This window comes from Balaenoptera acutorostrata, chromosome 3, assembly GCF_949987535.1.
Source record: "Balaenoptera acutorostrata chromosome 3, mBalAcu1.1, whole genome shotgun sequence".
Classification (NCBI taxonomy): Eukaryota; Metazoa; Chordata; class Mammalia; order Artiodactyla; family Balaenopteridae; genus Balaenoptera; species Balaenoptera acutorostrata.
In genome coordinates, this window is record NC_080066.1 from 63,594,626 (window position 1) to 63,610,314 (window position 15,689).

At 54.3% G+C, this 15,689-nt stretch overlaps 1 protein-coding gene across 1 annotated transcript in view; it reads right to left on the reverse strand.

The window, feature by feature from the left end:
- CCDC33 (coiled-coil domain containing 33) overlaps positions 1-15,689 on the reverse strand; it is a 116,457-nt gene that overhangs the window by 85,369 nt on the left and 15,399 nt on the right. Inside the window, 1 exon segment of the mRNA XM_057542674.1 lies at positions 6,967-7,130. Within this exon segment, the coding sequence (XP_057398657.1) occupies positions 6,967-7,130 (164 nt within the window).

Below are 15,689 nucleotides of genomic sequence, written 5' to 3' on the forward strand. Positions count from 1 at the left end.
TCCTTCAAAAATCTCTCAGCTCAGCTCCTCCCGATAATCGCTCTCCGTAACTCACAGGTCTCTGGGTGGACGAGAAGGCCAGTTTGGGGAAGGCTGAGTCAGGTGGAGTGTACACTCACCGGTGGGCCCAGGGGCTGGAGCTTAGGAGAAAGGCCTGAGCTGGATCTAGACATTCTGGAGCCTTCAGAATAGGGGTTGGGGTGGGTAGCCGGGGGTGAGGGAGATCTCCCAGGAGAGTAGAGCTGCAGGGGAGAGTCGGGGACTGAGCGGGAGCATGGGCATTCACAGGGCACAGGGAGAAAGGAGCCCACAGAGGAGTGGGCAGAGAGAGGAGGGGGAATCAGGATGGGAGGGTCCTGGAAGCAAAGAAAGAAGGGGCTTCAAGAAGGGGGGCTGCCTCTCAGACTCGTATAAATGATGAGCAGCCGTGGGGAATTATGTGGCCCCTGGGAGAGGAGGACAGTCGGTGAAGCTGGCTGTGGAGGTTGAGTCTGAGCTGGCTGAGGGTTCAGGAGGGGAAGACAAGGAGGTGAGACTCAGATCCAGCTGAGAAGAGGTGTTCGTTCTGCCCGTAAAAAGTGGTTGATTTCACATAACAATCTGGATTTCTGGCTTCTCTTGAAAAATTGAGAGCACCGATAACCCAAGCCTGCATTCCTCCCTCCTTGGCAGAAATCAGTGGGGGTGCCTGGGGGCTGCTCTCAATGAGCCAGTGCCCTCAAGTTTGCCAGTGGATTCAGCTCTCTACTGCATCATACACCCGGCTGACTTCAGTGTTTATTAACTGGCTTGGGCCTTGAAGGCACTGACCGTGCCATCCCTGGCCATTCCTTCTGGTGGAATCTCACTGTGTGTGTAGGGATGTGAACAGACAGATATGGGGAAATCACAAGGGCAGAAGGAGCTGAATTGGAACCCAAACCCTGGCTCCCTGGCCAGTGGCCTCCCTCCCTCTTCGATAGATGCTAGACCACGGGGCATGTGACCCTGAAGCCCGTAGGGGCCAGGCGAGGGCAGAGCGAAGCCAGACTGAGCCTGGAGGGGGCACCAAGCCTCCTGGCTGCTCATGGTGTCCTGGGAGGGAGGAGGAACCCCGTCAGCAGCAGCTTTGTCCATGCTCAGAAATAAGCAGACCAGACAGCCTATGTCTAATGCAATGAGGACACCAGGAAGGCCCCCACTGGCTTGCCTCATTTCCTGAAATCTCCCCACTAATACTTGCTTCTTTTGGTAAGCATTGTCCTTTTGGGCTGCTCCTCCAGGATTCCAGCAGTCCTGGTAGAGAGCTCAGGCTTTGGGGGTTTGAATAAATGTTTCGGCATGAGAAGACCTCAGGGGCCCTTGGCAGAGGTGATGGGGGAACATCTGGAAAGAATCCTGTGGCTTCAGTCTGGCTGGGGGTCTCGGGCCAGCCTCCTTTTAAGCACTGATGACAGCTGTGTTTATAGCCCTGGGACATGGGGACATTCTCACTGAACAAAAATTCTGAGGCTCTGAGCCTCAAGGGACTGACGTCATTTGGAACAGGTGCAGGTAGGTCAGGCCACGCCGTAGGCAGGAGGCCCTGCATGGAAGATAAGACCCAGGATTCTCAGGGCCTTCTCTACCACGTGATTTCTCCCACAGGCATCCTGCTGGGAAGGAAGGAGGCTTGGCCTCTGCCAGAGCAAGTGGCCGGTTGTCAGATGGGGACAGTCATCTTCATCTGCTCCACTCCCACTGGCCAGCCATGTGATCTTCGTCAAGTCCCTTCACTGCCCTGGGCCTTGGCCTCCTTGGCTATCACATGGGGCTAATGCAACCTGCCTCCCAGGGCTGCTTTATTAGAGCCAGAGTGCCTGGAGACCCAGGCTCTGAGTGAGCTCAGTGTGGGACTCACCAGCAAATGGGGGCTGCTTTTCACTCCTGGTGCTGTCCCATGACCACTGTCACTGTGAGTGTTATTGTTATTTTTGCGAGTCCAACCCTCTGGCTGCTGAGACAATCTCCCAGGCCACCTGTGGTTCATACCGGACCTCCACCTACTTCGCCCAAATTCCTGCCCTCTGGGGCCCTTGGCCAAGGCCCACAGCCAAATAAGGGAAAGTGTGAGCAGGCAGGTCCCGGGAGGGGTCTTCAGACTGGTCACTGGATCTTCTCTGCAAGTCTGGGTTAGGACCCTGATGCCAACATCCCCTTCCAAGGGCAACAGCTATATGAAGATCAAGGCAGAGAGTGAGGTGGAAAGAGCTTTTGGATTTTGGAATCCTGGATCCTGGATTGGGTACCCACTAGCTCTGTGACTTTGGGCAAGTCACAGAAATGCTCTGAGCCTTAGTAACCTCATGTATAAAATGAGGACATGGGCAAGTCACAAAAATGCTCTGAGCCTTAGTAACCTCATGTATAAAATGAGGACAATGTTATCTAGTTCATGGGATGGAGTGATGATTAAATGATATCACACACACACACACTCACACACACACCCCTAGTGCATTTGACAGGTATCTGGTAGACACTTGAAAAATATAACCTTCTTTAACCTTCCTTTCTTACTAGGACCGCTGACAAAACTGCCCTACTTTCAATATCTTCTTCAGTTAGTCACCAGGGTCAGGCTCAGTCTGGGGCCAGGGTCAGGGCTCTCAGGCTTATCCAAGAAAGGAAGCAGCCCTTCCCCTCCCAGTACTGGCTCTGTCCCTGCTCATTAGCTCTGGGCAGCAGGCAGTCAGAGAAGCAGCTGCCAACTGGCAGCCCAGCCATCCAGCCTTTGGCCAAGGGTCAGAACCCCACAGGCCGTCTCCTGGCTGGCCCCTTCTCCACACTCTGCCTGCTGGGGTACTCCCCACCTGTCAGGGCCACTGCCTTCCTGATCCCTGCTGTGCTCTGACAGACAGGTCTCTCTGTGCCAAGCTGGGAGGCAGGTGCTGGGCACTTCTCAGGCCCCAGAGCCTTGAGCCAGGCCCAGACCACTCGAGGGAGACCCTGGGCCTGGCCACTGACCCAGCAGACCTGGGTGTGGAATCTGTTGGGCAGTACAACTGGGGCTCTTGTTGCCTCTAAGGAACTGAGTCTGTTTCCCAGGCCAGAGCACAAACCAGCCTGGCAAGCCTGGGACAGCGTGGAGGCCAAGCCGTATATCCTGGCCATGGGAAGGCCAAGACTCAGAGAGGGGCAGCGACTCCCCCGAGGTCACACAGGGAATCAGGGGCTGTGGGCCAGACTCTGGGTTTTCCTGATTCCATTCTGGCTTCTCTCCACTGACCTGTGGTTTCTTCTGCTAGGTCTCACGTGCCCACTGTGACTCTTACTAAGGATACCCCCTCTCCCTGTGTGATACTTTAGACCTGTCAGCATCTCCCGGATGGTGGTCTGGCTCCACCATCTCTTCAGCCCATTGGGACAGGTTCCCAGGTGAGGTATTCAGCATCGAAAGGTAAAGTAACTTTCCCAAAGTCACAGAGAACGCTCAAAACATGACCAGATTCATTCATTCATCTGTTTATTCATTCATTCAACAATTATTAATTGAGAACTTCCTATGTTTCAGAGTCTGTGTTGAAAGTAGGGATAGGATGGTGAAGGAAACAGACCTAGTGGTTGCTCGTGGAACTAGTGGGGCACAATGGGATGAGGCACTGATGAAGAATAAGCCAAGAATCACATCAAAGCACATAAAACACGTGCAACTGCAGCTGCAACACTGGAGAAGTACACAGTCCCATGGAGGCATGTAATGGGGGAGGATTAGGCCTGAGCTGGAAGGTCAGGAGGGCTTCCTTGAGGAGGTGATGACTGAGCTGAGATCCGAAGAGGGGAGGGGAAGAGAGAATGTTCTGGGGGAGGGAGAGTGCAAAGGCCTGGGGTGGGAGGGAAGAGGGTCTGCTCAGAGCATTGAGAGATGTTTGTCCATCGGGTGTGGCTGGAGCAGAGAGAGGGAGGCGGGGTCATGCTGCTGGGGAGCTGGAGGGGCTGACAAAGACCCAACCATACTGGGCCTAGAGCCCTCTTTACCCTGAGAGCAATGTGAAGGGTTCAAAGAATGGGTTCCTCTGGTACTATGGCACCACAGTATCGAATGGTAACCTGCCTTTGAAGGGGGTTTGAAGAGGGGCAACATTAGATGTACCAAGAGCAGAACAGTGCAGTAACCTAAGGTGGTGGCGCTGGCAGAGAGAAGTGGATAAATTCAAGGTCGGAGAGGAACTGACACGACTTGGCAATGGATTGGATGGGGGCAAAAGAATGTGACTACTGATGCCAGGATGCAGATGAGCTCAGACGAAGAGAGAGTACAGAGAGATAAGAGAGACCTAGGCTTGAAACCCGGGACAGGCCAACATTTAGTTCCAGGTAGAAGTGTTGAAGAGGTACACATAGAAGAATATAAGAGTAGGGCATCTTGGAAGCCAAGAAAAGCAAGGGCCACCAACAGAATCAGTGGTCATGAGGGGTTAATGCCACTGAGAGACCGCGAAAGATGAGATACCCATTGGAAGGAGAGCTAGGCATGATGATCTCTGGTGACTTCAGAGACAGCTATTTCAGTGGAGAAGTGGGGTCAGGTTGGAAGCAAGTCAATGGCTTAGCTGGAAAGAGGCAGAACCAACCACAAGATGAGCCAAGTGGACCTGTTGGTCTGTCATAGTTGCCACTGGAGGACACACCCTATTACTAGATTGGCTCAAGGCTAGAGCCTGCATGGCGGAGGGAAGTGGCTACACCCTAAACTAGGGAGGCCCCATCTTGGACCTGAACCCTATTCTGCTCCTCACTAATGGTTGAGTAAGTGGCTTTGGGGCACCCTCAGGCCTGTGCTTCAACCATCCCCCACCTTGGGGCCCCACAATGGGCCTGCCTGCTGAGAATGCAACACCCCAGAGAGGAGGAGGGAACTAGGCAGAGACAAGAGCCTCCAGGACCCCATTCCCAGTCTGAGGTGAGACAAATGGAATGGAAGAAAGTAGGAAACTAAGCCAGGAGACAGAGCTGAGGACACCAAAACACAGGCAACAAAAAGATGAGAAAAAAATGCTTTGAAAGACTATAAAATTATATATATATTCAATATATATTATGTAATATGATTTATTAGTATTTAATATATATATAGTATATAATATATTTTGAGCATTGAAATATTCATTGTGAGAAAAATGAAAACTTTGGTGGATTTGCTTATGCCTATTATATGCTTTGTTACTGTGTATTTGGAATCAGACATGGTGGAGGGGCGGATATCATATCCTTTCCAGGGTTTAGGGCTTCTGAGGGTCTCGGTCCTCCCTCTGGGGTTCCTGCCTCGGGCTGGGGGCTCGCACTGAAAGCCCTTTTCAGGTCCTGACAGCTGGGCCTTCTTTCTCAGAAGCCCTCCCTTCTGCTTTCATTTGCATCTCATTAGCACCTCCTCTGCTGGTGGCAGCTCAGCCGCCCGGAGCCCTGGAACGCAGGCTGCAGGCTCGCCTAGGCCCTGCTCCCTGCCCCCTCTCTGGGTGGAGATGGGTGCAGCGATGCCCTCCCCCCGCCCCACCAACCCCTCCACACCCCTCACCCAGGCTCCGCGGCTTGGCTCCCGCTGCGCGTTCCCATGGCAACCGGGTGATGGCGCAGGTCGCGGTGGCTCTGTCGAGGAGCCACGGGCCGCCCAACTCCCCGCCCCACCGCCCAAGCTGGATTGGTGATAGGCGGGGCCTCAATCTCCCGAGATGATCGGCGATAATTGGTTTATGGAAATAGCTGAGGGGAGAAGGCGAGCTCCCTGCCAAGCCTGCTCTCAGCCACCTGTCCTTCTTCACCACGGAAATGGAGTCGGGGGAGGGGAGGGCCGAGGAGCTGGGCAGGGGAAATGGGGCTTTCGAGACAAGCGTTTCACCTGTTGGGCTCCAGCACCTCATCTATCCCACTTTCACTGTGTGTGTGTGTTGGGGAGGGGTTGTTGTCATAGTAACCTGGGGTGTTTGCATCAGTGCTCCTTGACCCTGTGCTCAGGCCTATACCGGGCATATTGTTGGGGAAACGGAGAGGGAGACATGGGATCTGTCCATGGGAGCCCCAGTTTAGGGGACAGAGGAGCAGCACATAACTTCATTTATATAAAGTACGTCAGACCAGTGTTGCCACTGCTGTCCGTCTGCAAAGGAGGGAGAGCTCAACTTGGACAGGCGCCTGGAGGAGGAGGCTCACAAGCAAGGCTTTGAAAGTGGATTTCGGCAGATGTTGGCGCAGGCACTCCCCAAAGGAAATGTGGGCAAAGCCTGTAGGCAGGCACTGAATGCTGCTGGTATTGGTAGAGGAGGGGAGGGGTAGGTAGCTTGGTGGGGAGGCCCCAGTGGCTCCCAGTGTCTACAGAAGGGGCTGAGGGATGGCAAGCGCATGGGAGGGGATTACTGCACGGGACTTTATAATCAAGACTGAGTAGATGTCCAACATCCATATAGAAGCTTGGCTGGATGGAGACTCTGTCACCCCTGATACCCTTTCAGGAGAAGTGAGGCCCATGAAGTGGAAAGTGGACATGGCATGGCAGGCCTCGCTCGGATACCGGGCTGTGAGAAGTGTGTACCCTGACTCCGGCTGGTTGGAGGAGAGCGTGCATTAAAGGATCAGAAGGAACTAGGGAAGCCCCTGTAATAGAAATGACCAGAGAAGTGGTGGGGGCCAAGGAGGAGGATGGTCTTGAGGATCCTACCCCAGGACTGGGCATGGTAAGATGGGGCACTCAGAGGCTGGGAGAGCAGCCCTTAGGCCTTCTCCTTCCTTTGACCATCACCTCCCAGTGAGTCCAGCCCAGGCCTCTGCATCCAGGGGCCCTGCCCCACTGAGGTCGATTTGTGGCCAAACACTGGTCACCTGGTTGTGGGATCACGGAGTGGCTCTTCCCTCCTTCCCCAGCCCTTTGGGTGCTCATATCCCAAATATCCATACCCTGGTTTCTGCTCCAGCTTGGACACCATCCCCTGGCCTCACTCTCAGCCAGCTACTTACACTACCACATAGGGCCATGGCTCAGAGCCATCCTTGGAGGCAGGAAGGTTGGTGGCCCCATGGAGAGTGACTGTGATGACCTCCTTATCAGAGGGAGACAGGTGGCTGATGACAGAGTCCACATTCTGGGAGGTATTCGTGGGCTCCTCTGGGCCCTCGGTGACCTGTGGGGAAAGCCAGGGCTGAGCACCTCTTCCAGTGTGGTCACCTCCCTTTACTGCCTCCCTATAACTCTAGCCCCCTCTCGGTTCCCCTCTGAGTGGCTGTTTCTCTCTGTCGTCCCCACAGCCAGTCTGGAACTACAGGGGCAGTCACCTTTGACCCCGTTTTCTCCCTACCTCTGTCCCCCACTCCACACCTCTGTCTCCCTCTTGCTTCCTCCAGTCCTGGATCTGTCACTTCCTGCAGAATGAGACAGGCTACTTCACCTTTCAAGTCCAGTCCCACCTCTAAGCCTTTGCTTTTGCTGGTATCCTTGCCTGTAATTTCTAAATCCTGCCCTACTTTTGAGGTTCTAGCAATTGGCCCTCTTTGCTCCTGCAACCTCACCCCAGGCCAGCTGTCACTTCAGGTCCCTCCTGTGCACAGCGCTTTATAGTTTACAAAGCCTCTCCACATCCATGGAGTCACCCAAAGCATTAAAGAGGGATGAATGAATGTGTCTTTCCCAGATGCCTAATCCATCATCTACCCAGAAAACCCTGCAGACCAGGAAGGAGGAGAGGTGCCTGCCTGCGCACGGGGCCTCCTAGGCTGCTTGCCCCAAGCAGACATACGTGCAGGGGCTCAGCATCTTGTGGACTCACACGCTGGAAAGCAGAACCCTGAGCCAAGGCAGCGAAGTGGGAAAGGGAGGGAGCTTACCAAGGCCCAGGGCAGGCTCAGTTTGACTCTGGAGGCAATGGGGAATCCAGGGAGTGTAGCAGAGTCTGGGTATGGACATGGGGCTGCTGCGGTTGAGGTGTCCTGTCCTCCCTCGGCACTGGCTGCCTGGCTCTCATTCCCAGGCCCGGGGGTTGACACAGTTGACCCAGATTAAGCCTCATCTGGCAGGAGGCCACCCCCCCACCTTCTGTCCCTCCCGGTGATTAATCAGCACCAGCTGATGTGAGAGGCCCTCCTGGCCCTGGGAGAGAAGCAGTGGACCTCTTCAGGTTGGAGATGGGGCCCTGGGGGAGGGCGTCACTGGGGGCTGACCCTCTTATCTGGGAAGCTTGGCCTGTCAGTCCTGCATTTCAGGGCAGGCTGTGGCAGGGGTGGAGGAGTCCTCAGAGGGGGAAGAGTCCATGGAGACCATAGAGAACGATGTGAGACAGAGGCCCAGAGAAGAGGAGGGCCTGGTCCGAGGCACGCTTTGTGCTGGTGGCAGCCCCAGCAGGCTGGGTCCCCTGACTCCGTCCTGATGAGCACTGAGTGTCTGGAGGGCTGGCTTTAAACCAGCTCTACCTCTCACCACGGCAGGACCCAAAGCCAGCTGTGCTCTGAGAATTGGTTTCCCCAATGGAACGATGAGTGCTTAAACCAGACCGTCTGAAATTTGCCCTGCTTCCTCTGTGAGGGTCCAGGTTCCCCATACACTTCTCCCCCTTTGAGCCTGGGGGTCCCGGGCACATTTGCTTCTGACTCTGGGAAGCCTCCGGGCCGAGGCAAAGGGAAGAGCTTTTTATGGCTGTTATTTCATGCAGTTCTCTGCGCTACTCCAATCTGTCAGCATCTCTTGCCAGCTCTACCTTCAAACCATGTCTAGAATCTGACCTCTTCTCACCATCTCCACTTGGGTCCAAGACATGGAATTCCTGCACTTGCCTCCTCATTGCTTTCTCGTTTCTGTTTGTTCTGGCCCTCCCTCTGCCCTGCCCCATCTCACGGAACAGCCAGAGTGATCCTCTACAAATTTCAATCAGACCACATCACTTCTCTGCTCAAAATCCTGCAGTAGCTCCTTGTTTCACACACAGCCTCACTGTGGCCTGTAAGGGCTATACACTCTGGTCCAGGAAACTGACCTCGTCTCATCCCTGGGCCCCTTGCCCATTCACTCCAGCCACACTGGCCCTCTAGTGGTTTCTCGCACCCACCAAGCTGGCTCTTGCCTCCCAGCCTTTGCCCTGGCTGACCCTTCTGCCTGGACTGCTCTTCCCTACATGTCCATCTCTGTGGCTTGTTCCTTCACTTCCTGCATGTCTGATTCTTTCTCAGAAAGACCTTCCTGGTACAGGCTGTGGTCCTTGCCTAACAAGATGACTAATTAAGAGGTGAGAACATCACCTCCCTCCCCAGTCCCAGAAGTGCCAGCCCTACAGAGACTCTCCTTCCCTTCCTCTGGTTGAGGAGCCCCTCCCCCAACCCAGGACTCAGCAGAAGCCATCACCATCTGCAGAGGTGTTGAAAGCTGCCCCCTCCTCCCCTATTCCTCTGCCAGGCCAGGGCGGGAGGAGGGGGAGGGAGGTCAGTACTCAGAAGGAACGTCTGCCAGGTGGAGGGGGAAAGAAGGAGAAGCAGCCACAGAGCCACCCCCTACCCTCATAGATCAGTATTCCACCCTCACTGCACACCCCGTAACCCACTCACTCCCCAGCAGGTTTGATCTGGTTTGGTGATCTAGGAGCAAGATGAGCAGCCTAGGGGTCGAGAGACCTAGATTTCAGCCCAGCTATGCCCCCAACTCTCTAGGTGACCTCTCTGAGCCTTAATTTTCCCACCTGGTCAATGGGGATATCTGGAACGGTTCGTAATTCAGCCTTCCTAATAACTGGCCTGAGGTTCTTGCAGTGAGGACTAATGTCCCTCCCACTCCCAGATTCCCAGGAACTGCCTAAGATAGTAGCTCCAGCCCCCTGATTGCTGTGATGAGCTCCCTAGGGCCCCAGAAGTGAGGGCCCAGCAGCATGGCAGTTGCCCAAAGGCTCTCAGTGACTCCCTGGCAGCCCCAAGTCCAGCCAGGCATTTGGCAGAGCAAGCCATGAGTGGTGCCTCATCTACGTCCTCTGCGTCCCCTGCACCCTCTATGTCCTCTGTGCCTCCCCTCTGGGACAACTGTCCGGGAGATAAAGCTTGCAGGGGGTTTGGCAAGAACTGCTCATGCTTCACCTTTGGGCATGAGGCCAGCTGCCGGGCTGGCGCCTCCTGGTGAGGCCTGCAGGCGTGTGTCCGCTGGGCAGGCTGGGCCCAGGGCCAGGGAGGCCTGGGGTCAAGTAGGAGACCTCGAGGGGGGGACAGTGGGCCAACTTTTCTGCCTTCCCCTCTATCCTGCCTATGTCTGGATGGGAATCTGCAGGCTTCCCTCAGACGTGTGCCTGCATCAGGAGTGATGTCCTCTCCACGCCCTGCCCTTCCCAGGCCTACATTGGAGACTTCAGGGAACAGAAAATGTACAAGCTGGGTTACACGTGGGGGAGTGAACTGGTGGGTGATGACGAAACTAAGTATGAGGTCCTACAAATCCATCTGTAGGGGTGACATGAGCCCGAGGAAGGGAATTCACTTCCCCCGAAGACAACTCCTGCAGGCCAGGAGCAGAGCTGGATACTTACACACCACTGGTTTACTCCCTGTTAACTCATGCAGCACTGCTACGGTGCAGAAATCAGTGGGCAGTATTTCTAGGCAGAGGTTTGGCTGGTTTACCACCATCCAAGGCCACTCAGCCAGTACTGGCAGGGCAGGGTTATGATTCCAAAGCACAGCTCTCTCAGCTGCTCCACTGGGGCCTGGCATGTGGGAAGGCTCAGAAGTTGCTAATTCCAATGTCTTACCCTCCAGACAGCCCGCCTTGCCCTCAGTAAGCCAGGATTAGCCAGCAGATGTCCTGAGGGACCTGTGACTGCCCATCACTCAGGGCATTTGGGGATATGTGTGCTGGGGGGAGGGGACAAGGTGGGAAGGAGTAGGAAGATTGTACCAGCAGTGAAGGAGTTAATGGTCTATTGGGAAGGGACTTAAATTGGTTCTCCTGAGGGGACAGATGGAAGAAGACAGTCTCCTCCACCCTTCCCTGGCCACTCCTCTGCCCCAGCAATCTGGGAGGCCATGGGAAGCAAGGAAGCCAAGTTCCACCCTCCAGGATGCCCCTGGATCTGAAAGCCATGCCACTGGAGAGGCTCTGATGGTGGCCAGAGGAGGGGGCACTGGGCTGGGAACAGTCATTTGGGCTAATTCACTCCAGGGGCCTCTGTTTCCCCAGCTGTATCACCAGGGCTTCGAGTTGAAAGTGGTCCCTCATGTTCCTTCTCCTTTCAGCACCTAAACTTGCCTGGGAGCTATGATGGCCATAGTGAGGCCCTTCTATAGGTGAGGAAACAGGCTCAGGGACACAAAAGCCCTTGCACCAAAGCACACAGCTTAGCTCACAGGCACAGAGCCGGAAATGGAACCAGGGTCCATCCACCTCCACTTCCTGCTGTCTCTACTCTCCTCTCTCACCAGCCGTTCTTTGTATGTGACGTGCTTTCTCTGGGCCACAATGTATACACTCTAAAGCTCATAACCCGAGTAGCTAGTACTAGCACATGGTACTAACAATAGGAGTTGTGGTGTTTGGAGCAGTAGAGGCTTTTCAAAAGGACACAGAAGTCAAAAATCATAAAGAAAAAGATTGATATGATTACATTAAAAAATCCATACCAGGGCTTCCCTAGTGGCTCAGTGGTTAAGAATCGACCTGGTTCCAGCCCTGGTCTGGGAAGATCCCACATGCCGCAGAGCAACTAAGCCCGTGTGCCACAACTACTGAGCCTGTGCTCTAGAGCCCGCGAGCCACAACTACTGAGTCCATGTGCCACAACTACTGAAACCCGCGCACCTAGAGCCCGAGCTCCGCAACAAGAGAAGCCACCACAATGAGAAGCCCGCGCACTGCAGTGAAGAGTAGCCCCTGCTCGCTGCAACTAGAGAAAGCCGCGCACAGCAACAAAGACCCAACGCAGCCAAAAAATAATAAATAAATAAATTTATAAAAAAAAAAAATCCATGCCAACTTCTATAACGGTTCAAAATTCACCACAATACATAAAAAAAAATGACAAACTGGAGGGAATATCTGCAGTATATATAAAAGGATGGATATCCCTAATACACAAAGAACACTGAAACCTGTAAACATTACCATAACAAAAAAGATATGAATGGAGGACTCACAAAGAAATACTAATATGTGATATTAATATGTGGCATGTAATTATGTACATTATGAACATCCTTATAGGGGATTCTACCCAGCTATCAAAAATGTTTCCCAAAGCTATGAATCAAATAAAACAGATCTGGTTCCTTCTCAGGTCTCCCATGCACCCTCCCTGGATCCCCGAATCCAGTTGGGTGGGCAGGTGGGAATGAGCTTCCGGAACCAGCTGGCAGCTTAGGGCCCCCAGGTCAGGCCGGCTGGGTACCTGGTCCCACGTGTGTGACATTCCGGAAGGAGGCTTAAAGCAGGAGGGTGGAGTCAAGAGGAGGAGCCAGCTGTGGGTAGAGAACGCAAGGAACCAGAGACACCAAAGTCAAGGGTAATAAAGTAGAAACCGCACTGGGGTCTCGGTACCCTTAGCTGTTTGGTTTATTTGATGTAAGAGTGTAACTGCACAGAGGGTGTTCCCTAGTTAGCAACTACCTGTGTACCTTTGGCAAGTGACACAGTGAAGGGCATGGGTTCAGCCTTGCCAGTTAGCACACGTAAGGGTCGTGCTGCTCTGTCACTGCTATTTATTAAGCACCTATTATGTGTCAGGCACTGTTCTGAGTACTGGGAATAGAGCAGTGATGGAAACAGACAAAAATCCGTTCTCTCCAGACATTGGAGCATTTGTGGCCAGCGGAGAGGGCTGGGCCAGGGCTGGGAGACGGTGGAGCAGTGGGGCATGGGCACTGCCAGGGCAGCAACCTGGGAATCTCCTGGGGGATCTTGGAGGATGATGGTGAGCCATCGCAATAGGCTCTCTGAGCCTCTGTGACCCCCCAGCAACAAGAGGACAAAAACTCCTTTCCAGGCTGTGTGTATGTGTGTGTGTGTGGGGGGGTGATATACCCAGTTCAAGCTACGTTTCTCTCTGGGTCACAGGGAGGTGGGCAGAAATCACCAGATTGAGTTGATGACACCTGCAGGCACACAGCATTTCAGATCCCACGTGTTCCAGGAGTATAGGACACCTCACCGGGAAGAGCCACAGAGCCTACCTCCTTCCCCATTTCACAGCTGTGAAAACTGAGGCCCAGAGAAAGGAAGCTTCTGTCATGATTCAGGAGCAAACAGAACAAGGGACTTTGAAGGAGAGATGAGTTCATGCAGGTGCACGCCCCATGCCCCCAGGCCTCACCTTTTTCTTTTTCCGTACCATCCTCTTGGGGGCAGGAGTGTTTGGCCTTGTTTGCCAATCTTGGGGACCAGTACTTGGTATTGCTGGGTGATCAATCCTGCTCAGACAGCTGGCCTGGGTACCTTGGAGTCTTTGGGGGTGGCGCACAGTATGGAGCGTTAGTGTGGTCTCAGGGGTGCCAGACACCGGCTCTGGGACCTGGGCAGGGGAAGGGGGAGGGCAAGGGTCTGGCGCTTTCTCAGCAGGGAGACATTCTGCGAGCGGAGGCGATGTGTGGGCTCTGGGCCATGGCCAGCTGGGCAGGGGTCAGCAGCTGGGCAATCAGCTCTTGGCACCCCCAGAAGGTAAAGTTAGGGGTGGACCTCTCTCTGCCCAGACCTGGAAAAGCAGTGAGCTTTTCCACCCACATAGGTCACCTGGGCAACACTGTGTGAGATCACAGGGCAGGGCAGAAGTCACACAGACACCTGTCAGGTGCAGTGGCGGGGGAGTCCGAAGCCCTTCCCCCTGTTCCCAGGGCTGTGTCCTGCCTGCTCTCCGGCATTCAGTCCTCATCCTTCCTGCTCTGGGTACCCCAAACAGCCCATCAACCAAGATTCACCAGCGGTCCTGTGTGCCCAGTCACATGCTGACCACACTGCAGGAAAGGAGGAGACCCAGACACTGCCTGCAAGGAAGTTGCAGCTTGGTTGGAAAAACAGCTATTTCTGTTAGTGAACCTGCCGCCACCCTGCCTCTTCGGATGCCTATAGCCTTCTGTTTGTTTAATAGTAATAAACACAAAGTTCAGGAGAATGGTTTCCTCTTGGAGGGTGTGTGGGAAGATGGGGGAGAGAACGGGAAATAAGTAGATGTGGTATTGTAACGTTGTCCCCTTAGATTGGGTGGTCAGTTAAGAGGTGTTCATTATATTATTGAAAATAAATGATAAATAACTAAAGAGGGCTATGTACGGGTCAACAATTGTTCTAGAGTATGGACCAAAGATTATGACTGATCCAATTCTGAGCTCCACAAGAAATTATTACATAAATAACGACTCTTTTTTTTCTTTTTTGAGCACTTACCACATGCCAGGCACGGTTCTGCCACCGTGAGATGGCAGAATGCCCTTGGCATGGGGGTGGGGTCTGCTCCATGGGGAGACGAGGTGTGAACTGGCCTCAAAGGATGATCTATACGGGGTGGGGTTGAGAGATGTCTGGAAGATCCCTGTGGCCTGCCCCATTCTTCTGCCAGCTGCTTTAGACACCATACGGAGGGTTCGTCCCATTTTCCTTGGTTTGGGGGCCAAGAGCAGGCCCGCCCTGGCAGCAGAAAAGCTGAGGACTCACCTTTGATTAGAACTGAAAGGTCACCAGCCAAGGTCACCCAGATGGTTGGGGATGCACGCTGTGAGTCCCACTTCCAGGTTTCTCCCCGCCCAGGCCTGGGCCGACACTGTCACAATCTAGCATGCGTGGAGAAGGCCTCAGTGGGTGGTTCCCCAGTCTCCCTAGAGAGCCTCCCCCTTCCACTCAGTCCCAAACACTTTGGCAGCAAGTCGTGGTGGCGGGAGGGGACCACAGCTACTCCAGTGCCTACAGGGACCATTTGTGGCTCAGTTCAGGGCCCTGCAGCAGGGCTGGGAGAGGCCAGCAGGGCTCTTACGGAACAAATATTAAGGAGGCACTTGGCTCTCGGGGCTATGTGAGTATTCCTGCCATCACACCTCCTTAAGTTCTGCACCCTAACTGCCTTGCCTGCCCTGCCCTGCAGCTCCCTACTAGCATCTGAGCTTTCTACAGCTGCAGCTCCCAGCCCGTCGGCCTTCCTGCCTGGGAAGAAGATAATGCAATTGGGCACTGGTTCCAGGCCGTCTGGCTCCAGAGCCCTAGTGAGCCCTAAGCCCTGCACACTCAGCAACCAACGGAAAGAGGGCCTTCCCACCGCCTCACTCACTGGCTGACCGGATCCCTGGACCAAGGGGCCCTGGGACACTCACTCCTGTGCTACACTAACCTTCCCTCCAGAGCTGCTTACTCCTCACCAGTGAGATGGCCATCAGCCTGGGGACTGGATGTGGCTCTCCTACCTAACAACGCTACGAACCCCATCGCCCCTCCCGCGCGCGCTGTTCTACCTGCCTCATTGCCCTTTCCCAGTAAGGGGAACTCCGCCTCCCCCAGCCAAGGGAAATGAACCTGCTCCCCAGATGTCCAGAAGACCTTCTGCTCCCCTGCCCAGGGGACCAGCCCCAAGCTTTGATGACTCAAGGAGATTCCACTGTTAGGGGAAGGAGGTAATGATTGATCTCACTGCTAATAAGTAACCTTACCCAACCCCTCCCCTCAGGAGAGAACACTTGGTGCTGCATCATACGGTAGGGCCAGGGGTTAAACACAGCCATTAGGGAGCCCACAGTCACTGCGCACT